The sequence below is a fragment of the Pteronotus mesoamericanus genome, unplaced genomic scaffold (genome assembly GCF_021234165.1).
Source record: "Pteronotus mesoamericanus isolate MK-2021 breed Mesoamerican mustached bat unplaced genomic scaffold, CSHL_Meso_final scaffold_507, whole genome shotgun sequence".
NCBI classification, from domain to species: Eukaryota; Metazoa; Chordata; class Mammalia; order Chiroptera; family Mormoopidae; genus Pteronotus; species Pteronotus mesoamericanus.
The window spans coordinates 17,266,743-17,280,430 of record NW_026555319.1 but is presented as its reverse complement, the minus strand read 5'-3'; the positions used below and the strand labels follow the sequence as shown (position 1 = coordinate 17,280,430).

The window sequence follows — 13,688 nt, the reverse complement described above, 5'->3', positions numbered from 1 at the left end:
CTTATCATTGCTATAGTTTAAAAAGCTTTAAAATTCCAAACAGCCTGGGAGCTTTGTGTATGTGGACAGCCTCTTAAGAAGAATCATTCTGTCATTAAAAAGCTGCTGGTGCATATTGTGAAGTTCCCCAAGCATCTTAGAAAACTAAATGAATAAAGGGGTTTTGGAAAAATACCCCAGAACCTAAATGTGGCTGATTGAAATTGAAAGATGAATTACTACTATAGATACTAGAAAAATGTTTGCTTCTTTTAATGCAGCCATAAAAGTGCATTGGAATGAGTCAAATTGTTTTAAATGATGGTGTACTGCTTTATTGTCTAGTTCGTTGGTATACCTCTACAATCTCATAATTTTTCCCTTTTCCATGTCTAAGAAACACAGCTTTTCATCGTGTTTCTTTTTTTAAACTGCTCATTCCTGAGGAGAATGTAGAAGAGTAGTTACCCATTTCACCCTGGGAAGGTGTGTGACCCGCTTTTTCCTCTTCCAGAACTCTTTCCCACCTGAAATGTGTGTTTTGTGGTGTGGAATATTTCTCCCTCCCTTACTTTCTATATCTGGCATTTTATTTATTTTATGTTAAAGATTTTTATTTATTTATTTTTAGAGAGAGAAATGAGGGAGAAGGAGAAGGAGAGAAACATCAGTTAGTTGCCTCTCAAGCACCCTCCACTGTGGACCTGGCCAGCAACCCTGGCATCTGTCCTGACTGGGAATTGAACTGGTGACCCTTTGGTTCATAGGCTGGTGCTTAGTCCACTGAGCCACACCAGCCAGAACTTATTTTATTTTTTAATTTAATTTTACCTTAGTTTTTAAAATTAAATTTATTTTATTGTATTTATTTTTTAATTCTAGTGGAAGTTGGAGGGGTGCTGTTTGTAGTGGCTTTTTCTTCTCATTGGCTCTGAAAGTACCTTAGCATCTTATGCTTTGGCTTTGAATCTAGAAGTTTTCTGTTTTTCTAAAAATGCTTAGAAATGTTAAGTGCAATAAATTGGGTAGCCCCGAAGAGCAAGACTTAAATTAACAAAGATTAAATTAATTTGTTTCTGTAGTATTTTCTTATTTGAACTTTATTCTCTAGCACTCCATAGTATAGGTTGAACAGGCATCTTTTCCTTTTCAGGCATTTTTGCCTTTTTTATATATGATGAACCTGAGGCACATAGCATTTTTCCAACCAGATCACTTTCCTGGTTAGTGTTTCAGCTGAGCTAACTTAGAACAGAGGCCTCCCAATTTCTGATTTGGTCAGTCTTTTTTTCTTTAGTATTCCACCATGCCTTACTTTCCTTTTATCTCTCCTCCTCAGAGAATACTGAGTTGCATTCCAAAAATCTGAACTATCTGTGTTTACCTAGTCATTGAACAAATTTCTCTTCTAAGAGGAAATGGATGGTATGGTCATCACACTGTACTGTGTTCTAAATTCAGTAGAAACTGATTCAGGCTTTACTTTAAGAGATACAAAAAGCTATCCAACATAGTGTATTCATATATCTTTAAGCGATTATTAAAACTATTGTTTCACCTATAAAAGTGAAAGATTCACTATTAAGAGACCAACCATCCTGTTAATAGTTTTCTTCTACATATCTGCATTTTATGTGGAACTTGGCTTTAAAGAAAACAAAGTTTTCTTCATAATTTTGTATAAGGTTATAGATATTGGCAGCTTTTATTTTAGTAGAGTTAATGCAGAGCTGGATACAGTATAGGATTTTTGTTTGTAATTTTTTTAAATCTTTAATATACCTATTCAACAACTTGATTTAAAGGTATAAGAGTCAAGATCATTCTTGTTCCCCTCCTTTCTCTTATTGTCCTATGTTTATTTCTACGTTCTTTCTGTTTAAGTGAGAAAATAGTCTTCCTGCAGTCTGCCTCTTTTCCAGTGATGGGAATGTAATTCTCCTAACCGGGAGGTTTTCATCTTTCTGAGTGAATGACATTTCTTATCTTCCTAGGGCTTTAATTGAGTGTCATGTGCCAAACCTGAATGACATCAAAACCTTTCCTGTTGTTCCACTGCCCTAACCTATTGCTCTTGTACTTTTGCTTCACTTCAGCCACACCATGTTACCATATGTGCCTCTTCCAGGCATGGAAGCTACTTACAACACCAGCGGCAGTCAGATGAGGTAAGCCTTCAGTGGTGCCTGGCACATGAGGGCTTGCAGTGTGTGTGTGGGGTGGGGGGTGTGGGGGTGGGTGTGTGTGTGTGTGTGTGAGAGAGAGAGAGAGAGAGAGAGAGAGAGAATACTAGCCAATGGTATTGATTAGGCATGGTGTGAATCTGAGCTCTTGTTCTTCTAAACCAGATTGAATCTTAGATTCAAAAGTGTTTTATTGTAACTAGCAACTAAGAATGTATAATCAATACCAGATATTGGGGGAGGGGGGGTTGGTGGTCAGAATCACTTAGCCAGCTCATCATACCGTAAGTTCCTTCTCAAGCTATTTCTTAGTCATTTAGCCAACTTCAGTGCCTGGATGGGATTGATCTCCTCTGTACACATTTCATTGGCTTAGTTCACTAAATCTCCTCTCCCTTCCAAAAAATCTGTTCTACATTTTTATGTATTCATTACGTTTTCATTATTCATCGCTCCATACCAATGCAATGGATTGACCACATTCTTGTAAATTTTTATACATGTAGACACAGGCCATGACCAGAAGTGACTTGAAATGTCACTACTGGAAAAGGGCTTCAGCCCTATCCTGGGTGTTGAATTGAATGTGCTGAGGTAGAAATTGAATCTGCTTTTATTTTCTTTCCTGTTTTTCTCTCTGTGCTTCTAGGCTAGAGCCTCCATTCCCTGCCTTGGTACCAAAGTCCTGCTTGGTAACAGACTCAGCTGTCAGCAAGCTCCTGCTTTCAGCCTCTGAGTTCCAGGTTCCTGGATTAGATGAACTGGATGGTGTGACAGCCTCTTGTCCCCATCCACAAAGCAGCCCTCCAGAACAGAAAGAGGTAAGTGTAAAGTGCTGGTGGGGTCAGATGACAGTGGCTCGGGAGCTGTCTGTTAATGGTTACAGATCACGTGACAGATACAGGTGGGCCCCTGAGTATCTTTATTTACTACCTTTTGCTTCAGCTGAGTACTGGAGATTACCAAAACAAGAGGTTTTCTCTTTGTCCACTACAGGATACCCTGGATCTCTTTTTTTCTCTTTCTCTCTCTCTTTTTTTTTTTTTTTTTTAATCTTACCTCAGGACATACTTATTGACTTTAGAGAGAGGGGAAGGGAGGGAGAGAAACATCAGATGTGAGAGGGAAACATAATTTGGCTGTCTCTCACATGCTTCCTGATCGGGGACCAACCTGCAACTTAGGCATATGCCCTGATTGGGAATCAAACCAGCAGCCTTTAGTCTACAAACGATGCTCCAACCAAGTGAGCCACGCCTGCCGGGGCCCTGTATCTTTTCATCTACGTTGTTTCCTGGATCCCTTTTTCTTCCTGAACGTTTAGAGAATTAGACCACAGAGCTGCTTCATGCCTTCAAAGAAAATGAGTGAATGATGGTGTTCAGTTTTGCAATATCTGCTGTCTCCTATAGATACTGATAACTCAGTATCTGAACTGAATGTACTATTCCCTTTCAATAATGTAAAAGAGAGTAGTTGCTGAAAACACTGGTGGCAGGAGTAGGAGGGGAAGCTTTGTCATAAACAGCTTATTAGAGTGCTCTGTAAACCAAGGAAGTGATATCTTGAGGGTCAAGAAAAGGGACTTTTTATATTCAAAATGTCTTACAACTTGACCATCTTTATTTTTAACCCGTAAAAATAGGCTGAGCCAGAGAAGAGGCCAAAGAAAGTCTCACAGATTCGCATCCGGAAAACCATTCCTAAGCCAGATCCTAATCTTACTCCAATGGGCCTCCCTCGACCCAAAAGGTGAGCTCTTTCTCTAATACACTTAGCTTCACTTTTTTGAAAAATTGTTTGGCATACTGTAATGACCTTTTAATGATCGTATACTCTGAGCAATTGTACTTCTAGGATTTATCTAAAAATATTCATTGGCAATGTGGCCAGAGATTCATGGCAGAGATATTTTAATGCATTCCTAATCATCTGTATTAAGCTCACCATGCCTGGCATTGTGCTGTCCCTTTGGATGCATATCTGTCCTTCAGTGGTGCTGGGAAGCAAGCGCTGTTGCCATCCCCAGGTTTAGGTGAGGACGCTGAGACTCAGTGGTTAAGGAACCTGTTGGGCCATGGCGTCCGTCATAACGCAGATGGTTTCTGTCTCACAGGGCCTTAGCTGCCCGCACAGTGCAAGCTCACAACATTCTGGGCACAAAGCTAAGAAGGGACCTAAATGTTATGAAGGAAAGATGTTTAAACTTTTTTTTTTTAAAGAAAATGCCAGATCCATGTAATGGTTTATATTATGGCCTGTAAGGATCTGGTTTCTAAAGGTTAATTTTTTATGATAGAGGCAATTGCTAATCCTATAAAGTGAAGTGGGAAGAAAAAAGATTACCAAATTATGTATTTGTCATGATTTCAAATTATGTATTTAGCCTTATTCCAGTTTTGGGATTATGTATATTATACAGATACGCTATGAAAACTTAAACATTTTTTATAAAGAGCTCTAGAGTTATATTTTCACATGGTAGACCTCACTCCTTCATTTCTCATTGGCAAATGGAAGCCCAACAGTGGTCCCTGAAGTCACCCAAGGTAAGTTATTTAATAATCTCCCTGAGCTTCCAGAATTTTCTGTAAAATGTAAGAATTCCCAAAGCTTAAAATTGCTGTGCAGTCCAATTGAGAAAAAAATGTACTGTAGCTATTATATTGCTTCACACAACACATATACAATAAATAGTTAACTAATACTGTGATCGTGATTTACATTCCACTTTTCCCACATGGCTTTCACTTTAATGTATTATATTTTTATCTTACAATTCTATTATTGATCATTCTACCATATACCTTTTCAAAAAATATTTTTAAAGTATTTTAAAAATATTTTAGATATCCTAGGTTGATTAGTACTCATTACTAGAATGAAATAGGATTCAGAATCGGATGTAATCTATCTTATAAGTAAGAGTTCTGAAAAACCTTGTTTATAAAAATAATAGTTGGGAGTGCAGAGTTTTAATATAGGAATGATAGTCGATCCTTTCAACTTCTTTCAAATAATATACAAAAATAATCACAGAGTGACCTATCATCAAATTATATTTAATTATTTATCATTTAATTCTTTTTGAAAGCAAAGGATCAAAAAGCACTGACTTAGATTGGTTCTGTTACCCAGTCAGGGTTTCAGTGTTTGGGAAATGCACCTTAAAAACCTGACCAATAGTACAAATACTTGGTAATTTGTGTGTTACTCTTTCATTTAGTGGTACTTTATTTAAATTTAGTATAATGAAAGGGGTTGAAAAAAATAAGATTTTAATAAACCTTGCCTAAAATATCTTTTTGATAAAATGCTTTTATTCAAATAGTCTTGTGTCCAAGAAACTTTGAAGTTGCAGAGTTAATGTATTAAATTTATGGCAAATTCTTGACATACAGCTTAATTGGCGATGACAATTTTTATTATTCAAGCCCATCACCCAAGTCATTCTTTCTTCCTAACTCTTCTGTTTTCCAACTTAAGTAAATGTGTTAATTTGCACCTTAAAGTTATACAAACCATTGAGACATAAATTATAAAACACACCTTGCAAGGTAGATTTGTAAAAGCCATAAGTTAGAATTAAAATCATGTATAAGAAATATAATTAATTTATCCATTTTAATGCATTGTTAAAACAAGATGATAATGCTCTCATTACTGAATTTATCATAAAGCAATGCACTGTGGAGCTAGAAAAGAACGTGCCCTTAAGAATTAAAAGCCGCAAGCTGGCCATGTCACAGATTTGTGAGATCCTGAATACATGTCACCAGAAGACTAAAAAAACCTTAGGCTGAGAATTTAGTTTACAGTGTCCCAGGCTGGTAGTGCCTTCGAGCTCTTCTAACAAACACAGTTTCCCAAGAAATCTACTTCCAGATTTGGCCTTAAATAAAAGATGAAGGAATGTAAAACAACTTCCAATAAAATAAATCTCAAAGCATGGAGAGAAACATGGTTCCTTGCATGAATGCCAGTGGAAATAACAGCAAATCAAATATGTTCAGGGAAATAAACTACCTACTGTGTGATTTCAACTATATGACATGGTGGCAGTTTTGTTACTACTAGAATAGTACAACCATATTTTGGAATAGTCTCAAGATGCTTCCTTCTGTAGGAAAATCAGGTCCTAACAGCAGATCAAGTGACGGAGAGATCAAGGAATCACTGGATGGAAGACACTCAAGTGTAGACTCTGCCAAAGCCACTGTGGGCAGGGTGACATATCCACAGAAAGTGTGCTTTTGAGCCAGTCTGTTATCTCACCACGTCCAAGGAGAGAAGCCCCTCGGAGGAAGGCAAAGTTTGTTGAGGGCCCAGGAATTCCAGAACCAAGGCTTCACTCACCAGCCTTCAACTTAGCTCAGAAACTGGATGCACATGCCCTGATTTGCAAGTCAGAAAGACTACCCAGAGCCTAATCTTTCCATTTCTGATTGCCCGTCTGATATCCTCAATCTAATGTAGCTCTTGCTATTGTTAAGCAAAGTAGCTGTTGTTTCTTGGAATGCCTGTGCTAAATCACTGAAAAATCATATCCTTATTATTATTTGTGTACAGTTTCCACAAGCATGTTCTTTGCTGAATTGGAATTGAACCAAACTAAACCTCAGTTAAGATTTTCAGAAAGCCAGGAAGAAACTAAAACATGATGCCAAAAAGTTAATTGCCATGCTCTGCGATCCTCTTTTCTTATCTAAAATAGGTTCAAGGCATAGAAACGTTGCAGTGATTTGCTCTTCCACAACAAAGTTACTATGTTCTCTGAAAAGAAGGTTATACTAAGAGTGGTGACCTAAGGGTTGAAGCTATTACCTTTTAATTTGTAGCAAAAATTACGGTAACAATAAACAGGTGAATTGAGTACACTCATAAACAAAGTGTGAATTTATGGTATGTGAACCAGGACTCCTTAAAGACTGATTACAGGTCTAAGGCAAGAAATATACAAGATGAGCATCAAATATCTTGTCACACCAGAAAGTGGTGGAGATCTCAAACACCACTAGGGCCATGTCAGTGACATTCAGGAACCAATTCGAAATCCCACTGGCCACAGATGAAACAGACTGAGTGTTAAAAAGAATAATAACTCTAATAGATTGAAGTGCATCAAATATGTTAAAATCCAATAGCTTATAATGATACTTTAAAATAAAAATCATTGGCTGTATTTGGACGATCGGTATTAGGGAACTAATGAATTGTTTTGGAAATTGGTAAATAAAGGGAAAGAACCAAACATGGGACCTGCTTTTTCTGTGCAAACTGGTCCTTGGGGTTACCAAAAAATTGATGAGCATGAAGTTTCTACCCAAGTAGAAGAATTCTACCAAATGAATAAAGGAGGAATGATAGACTATGTACAACCCTTAAAGAAATAATAAATATAGTCAGTGTTTATCAGTGGCTATTAGTCTCACAAAAAGGGTGACAACAGGGATTGTGTCCCTGGCGATGGAGGTAAACACTACGGCCTAAAAATCTTCCTATCAAAACAGACACCTATATCTGATTATGCCTCTATATCTAGTTGCTAATCTCTAGGAAATACCTGTAGTCTTTACCGTATGTTTAGGTCAAAGGAACATGTGAAATGACACTAAGCAGATCTAATCAAAATAATCTCACTGGGGGATTTACAGGCCAAATTACCTGGTTTCTCCAACACATAAATTACAAAATTAAAAAAAGGAGACAAAATAGAACATTAATAACATAAATTGGGACAGTATTGATCCAACCTAGAAGTTCCTGGGACCTTGTATTGTTTGGGAGAAGGGTAAAAGTATTAATGTATTAATGTACTTCAGTTTCTAAGTTGAGTATGCTCTTAAAATTCTTGCCAGCCAGCCCTGACCAATGTGGCTCAGTTGGTTCGGTGTCATCTCACAAAGCAAAAGGTTGCAGGGTTGATTCCTGCTTTTATTTTAAAGTATCATTACAAACTATTGGATTTTAACGTATCTGATGTGCTTCAATCTATTACAGTTATTATTCTTTTTGATGCTCAGACTGTTTTTGATGCACATGCCCGGGTTGCAGGCCTGGTCCCTGGTTGGGGCACATGCAAGAAGCAACCAATTGATGTTTCCCTCCTCCTTTTCTCCTCCCTTCCCCTCTCTCTAAAAAAAATAAATAAAATCTTTTTTAAAAAAATTCTTGCTAATCACTGAAAGAATAAAAGAATGTGTAATTTCCAAGCCAGGAAATGGGGGAAAAAGAGAGACAGAAAGAGGGAGCAGTAAAATAATGAGAAGAAAAAGAAGCTGTAAAATAAGGTAATATATATAAATTCAGCTATATCATTTCCAATAAGTATAAATAAATGAAATTTCATAAAGTTGAAGAATGGCAGCCCCGAAAAGAAAATCCAGTACATGTTGTTCACTTGAGATACACCTAAAATGTATTATACAAAAGTTGAAAGTACTTGTACATGAATGGAAAGGACAGAGTTAGACAGCCAATTGTCTCTTTTAAGAGAGCATGACAAATTTGTTCTCTTTTCAGGTTAAAGAAAAAGGAGTTCAGCTTAGAAGAAATATATACCAACAAGAATTATAAGTCTCCTCCTGCAAACAGGTAGGTACATATGAGTAGGAAATAATAAATGGGGAGGGTTTCTGAAATGACTGATGTAAATCTCCAGTTTTTTAACTTCAGAAAGGGTAGGTTCAAGTTCTTCCAGTGTTGGGTCTTGGAAATTATGAGAATTGAAATTTTTAGTCCCCAGCACTTGAATTGTGGTCAGTGATAGAATGGGAAAGAATGTGTATTGGGTTAGGTAGGTACAGAAAACGTAATCTTATTTTAGTTTGTACTGGAGTTTTTACTAAGTATGCTGGCTGTTTTCAGGACTAATAATTGATATTCAGATATAGGATTCCAAACTCAAATTCCAAAAAGCTTTCACTTGGCTGCCTTTGGGTCTGAATCCAGTTGAAGTCATTAAACATTTAAATTCCTATCATGTCTAGGATATAGCAGGAGAGTTCTAGAATTTTATTCTACAAAACAAATATTTGCCCTAATACTTTTGTACGACTATTTATTGTAGCATTACTAAATAATATGAAAGGATTGGAAACAAAATATCCATTGATAGGATTCTGATTAAATTGTGATCCATCCTGGTAAAGGTATATACTGTAGAGCTATTCAAGAAAATGAATCTGCCCTACTAGTGTAGATTAGTGGACTGAGTGCCAGCCTGCGAACCTAAAGGTTGCTGGTTCAATTTCCAGTCAGGGCACATGCGTGGCTTGTGGGCCAGGTCCTGGGATGGGGGCGTGTGAGAGAACAACCTATCGATGTTTCTCTTGCACATTAATGTTTCTTTCCCTCTTTCTCTCTCCCTCCCTGTTGCTCTAAAAATAAATAAATGAAATATTTTTCAAAAGAAAAGAAACCAGATGACCTGTGTCCCCAGTTGGAACAGCCTTAGTTATTGATAAGCCAGAGAGACACAGTGCATAGGGCCTTGTACATGGTTTGCTATGAGTGGCATAAGAAAACCAAAATGGAGGATATGGGCCCTAGTCCAGGAAACAGGTCAGATCCAGCCAACGTTCTATTTCTTTTTCCCTTTTGAATTTTAATGGCCTTTGGACTAAAAATGATTTCCATGTTTTTAAAGGGTTGTTTAATAACAAACAAACAGAAAAGAATATATAACAGACCCCTGTGACCCGTTAATTTTTAAATGTTAACTTTTCTGGACCTTTACGCAAAAGAGCAAGTCTGTATATTCAATGACTTTTGGAAGGATACACAAAAATATTAGGGGTCTTGTTTTTTTTCCCTTTACCTTTTTGTCCAGTTTCAGTTTTTTCACTATGTGTTTCTAGTACCTATTTTATATATATAATTTTTAATACAAAAAATAGATACTGGCCAGAGGAAACAATTGACTAAGATTTGTTGATGCAGGTAACTTTCAGTCTGTTGACTAGAAGTATTGCTGCATGAGTTGGTGTGTGGGTGATTCTGTTTTGTACTTTACCCTTAGGTGTTTAGAGACCATCTTTGAGGAGCCTAAGGAACGAAATGGTACTCTAATTTCAATCAGCCAACAGAAGAGGAAGCGAGTTCTAGAATTTCAGGATTTTACAGTCCCGCGAAAGAGGAGAGCTCGTGGTAAGGTTAAGGTGGCAGGCAGCTTCACCAGAGCCCAGAAGGCAGCACTGCAGAGTCGAGAGCTGGATGCCCTTTTGATACAGAAACTCATGGAACTGGAGACCTTCTTTGCCAAGGAAGAGGAACAGGAGCCATCATCTGGTTGTTGAGAAGCAATTTGGTTTGTGGGTCTTGGTGTTAGGTTGTCTGGGCCTCCTTAGAAGAGGCTGCCTAATTTTGCCCTATGCCCAAACCACTCCAAATGCAGTCCATGGATTTTTACCTGTTTCAAGGTGCAACCTTTTTAGAAACTGGTGAAGGAGGGTCCTCTACTTCTACTGCTGAGTATAGAACCTCAGGAATGCTCCCTGTCTCCTGGAAGTGGTCCTGAATGACACCTGGCCTCCTCCTTCCACGCTCTGCCATCCACAGGAGGAAGACACAGCATACTTTCAGTAACACTAGGATTCCAAGGACTCACTGCATTTGCACGTCCATGTGAAAGTCCCATGTTGTTTACGGTGGTGCTAGACCAAGATTATTTAGAGACGTTGCCTAGGGAGGGGGACCTGGCGTCCTGTCCTGTCCTTCATGGTCTCACTGGCTCATTTCAGTAGTTGAGTAAAGATGAGCCTGTGGTGTTTTCTAATCCTTTGAGTCTGTCTGCCCAGAATGTGGCGCGCGCGTGCGTGCGTGTGTGTGTGCGTGTGTGTGTGTGTGTGTGGCTTTTTCCCATCATTTTTTTTCTCCCTTCTGTGACTGGGTCACTAGTGCCACAGGAGCCCGTCCAGGCCCCATTCGAAGTAAGTTGCACTTTTTAATGTTGTGGTGTTATTTGCATTTGTTTTATTTCCTTTTTTTTTTTTTTTTAATTGCTGCATGTTTGGAGCCTTTAAATGTGATTTTAAAGCAATTTTTTTACGACATCGAGGAGAAAGACAATACATGTCTTCAGAATAGATGGTAGACGTTGACCCAGTTTATCAGGCATGGTTTGGGACAGTGGAGAGACATTTTTGCATTCACGTGTTTCAAGCAATCCCTTCCCCATCTCCACCTTCTAGTGTAATTCATTAGAGGGAGCACTTTTTGCATCTGGGTTCTCATTCTTGCCTACTAAGTAAGTAGATGTATTAATTTTAATGATGAAAGTAAGAGGAGGTTTCTCTCCCAATCGTTTAAAAAGTGTGAAGGTTGGGTGTGGTCTTTTAATGGTTTCTTTCTGAAATGGTGTTGGTATGTAACAAAGTTTGGTACAGCAGCCTGAGTGGTGATAAAGGCCGACCCATAGTGTTTGCAGCTGTCAGAGCAGCCTGCTGTGAGTGGAAAGAGGTGACGCAACATGGTTCAAACTCGGTGATGCATTTGTGGTGGGATCACGAAATTCCACAGCCGGCCCTCTCTGGGGACACCTCACTGTACTCTGGGCTCCTGGGTCAGACCTGCTGGAAATGTAGAATGGCAGAGTTTGCTGAGCTGCTGCTTTGTGCCCATAGGAGTCTGTGGGCAGGAGGATGCTGTGTGGGTTAGCCAGCCTGGAGGTTTCATTCCTTTCCCACCAGTCCCTGTGTTCCCTCACCCTGCTTCCCCTGACCTCTTTTCCTTGTGTGTTTTCCTTTCTCTCTCTCTCTCTTTCAAAACAAGAGTTCAGAGAATTAACATTCCTTGGCTGGTGAATGGGATACTAGATGGAGCCTCAGGACACTGCTCACCTCTTTCCATCCTTGTAGGAGCCACTGCTGGGAAGCAGCTGCCAGTGGGAACTGTCAAAGCTTCAGAGACGTTTTCAAGTCAGTCTGTTAGAGGAGAGTGAGTGGTGCGGTCCTGGAATGTGTCTCCTGGATTTCTTTCGTTTCCCCATTTGTTAGTGGGTGGGGAGATGGGGTGGGGTGGGGGGTTTCTATGTGCCTTTCCTTTGCAGGTTGACAGTCTATGCCACACTGGAGCAGGAAAACTGACATGAGCAGGAAAAAACAAAGTGCCACATCTGTCTTCTAGGCCCACTGCCTCATACGTAGTATTTAGTAAGTTAAATACGTACCTAGTAATACACCGAGGCTTCTAAGGCCATGGCCAAATAGCATTAGAAGAGGGCCAGGCTTCCACGCTGGCTCTGAATGATGTGACCCACATTCTGCCGGTCTACATCCACTTTGCCTAGACTGTGTAGACATGACCTGTGTTTCACCTCAATACCTCTCCCTTCCTGGGACAGGGTTTGTAGACACTAAATGCTTCTCTCTGTATTTTTGCTTTAGGGACTGGGGTGACTAATACATTGTGTCCTTGTACAAACGTTTTTAGGGAACTACTGCTGGAAAGGCTTGCAAACTCCCAGTGAGTCGAGAGAGCCCTGTTTGCCAGTCTAGATGAGTCAGCGATGTGGCAGCCACGTCATCCCGCAGACTGAAAAGTTGAGGTGGGCACAAGTGAGATATCACCAACATTACAAAGATACAATTTCAAGTTTGCCCGTTATAGTGCTGGCATTTTAAGGGCCAGGAGCAGTGATCTGGAACACTGCCATCTGGGAAGGCAGAGCCGGAAGAAACGGAGACCGGGGCTCCCTCCCCGTCCTGGGAATGTGGGAGAGAAGCGGCTCTGAGGCCCCCCTCTGTATCCCTGAAATTCTTGGCATTCTCGCCAGGGCTCCTCCCTGGCTTCAAAGTTCAGAACGGGTCCCCACCACAAACTTGAAATTGCTTACCTGAATAGATGGGTTCTGGCCACGTTTATCCACACCTGTCTTAACATCTGTTTTGGCCATTGGCCTAACCAGCTGTAGCGCTGTCTGTGGTCCTTGGAGCCCGATAGGAGGCGTTAGTCAGCGGCTGGCGCACCACCTGCCCAGAGCTGCAGGGATCTGGTTCTGGGGGGGAGTTGGTGCAATTTCTGAGTTTGGGGACTTCCCACCAGAGTGGTGGGGAGATACAGAATTAACTGTAACTTACTCAGCTCTGGTTTAGTGTTATTGATATGGGAAAGAGGAGAAATCTCAGGTTCAATCGCGGTTCTGCCCATCAGTTTTTCACTGAAACTTTGAACTATGGGTCTTTTCATCTTTGAATTTATATTTGCCTCTCCCACCCACCTTCCCCTCCTCTTTTATTTTGGTCTCCTTTCCAGCTTCATTTCTTCATACCTCATCACCTTTTAAACCAGATTATGTCCACTTTTCCTTACTGACCTTACTCTGAGAGCTACAGCTGAGGGAGGTACAGTGGGAAGACATGTAGCTTTTGCCTTATTGGAGCCTGAAAAGCTCAGAAACTCATGCTGTGAATCCCAAAACTCTGTGCTCCTCCAAGAGCTGTGAAAATCATGACACTTGGTCATAATTTTGCCTGAAAGAGTCTTTTGAATGGATGCCAGAGCCAATCTGAGGTAAATTCCAGATCC

At 39.7% G+C, this 13,688-nt stretch overlaps 1 protein-coding gene across 2 annotated transcripts in view; it reads left to right on the top strand.

Annotated features, from left to right (window-relative positions):
• PRR14L (proline rich 14 like) overlaps positions 1-12,141 on the top strand; it is a 45,134-nt gene extending 32,993 nt beyond the window's left edge. For both annotated transcript variants that reach the window (XM_054594220.1, XM_054594219.1), the window contains 5 exons: positions 2,076-2,147; positions 2,812-2,983; positions 3,808-3,914; positions 8,685-8,756; positions 10,183-12,141. In XM_054594220.1, coding sequence (XP_054450195.1) covers positions 2,076-2,147; positions 2,812-2,983; positions 3,808-3,914; positions 8,685-8,756; positions 10,183-10,459 — 700 coding nt within the window. In that variant the 3' untranslated portion in view covers positions 10,460-12,141. The remainder of the gene's footprint in view (positions 1-2,075; positions 2,148-2,811; positions 2,984-3,807; positions 3,915-8,684; positions 8,757-10,182) is intronic.
• Positions 12,142-13,688: the final 1,547 nt, after the last annotated feature.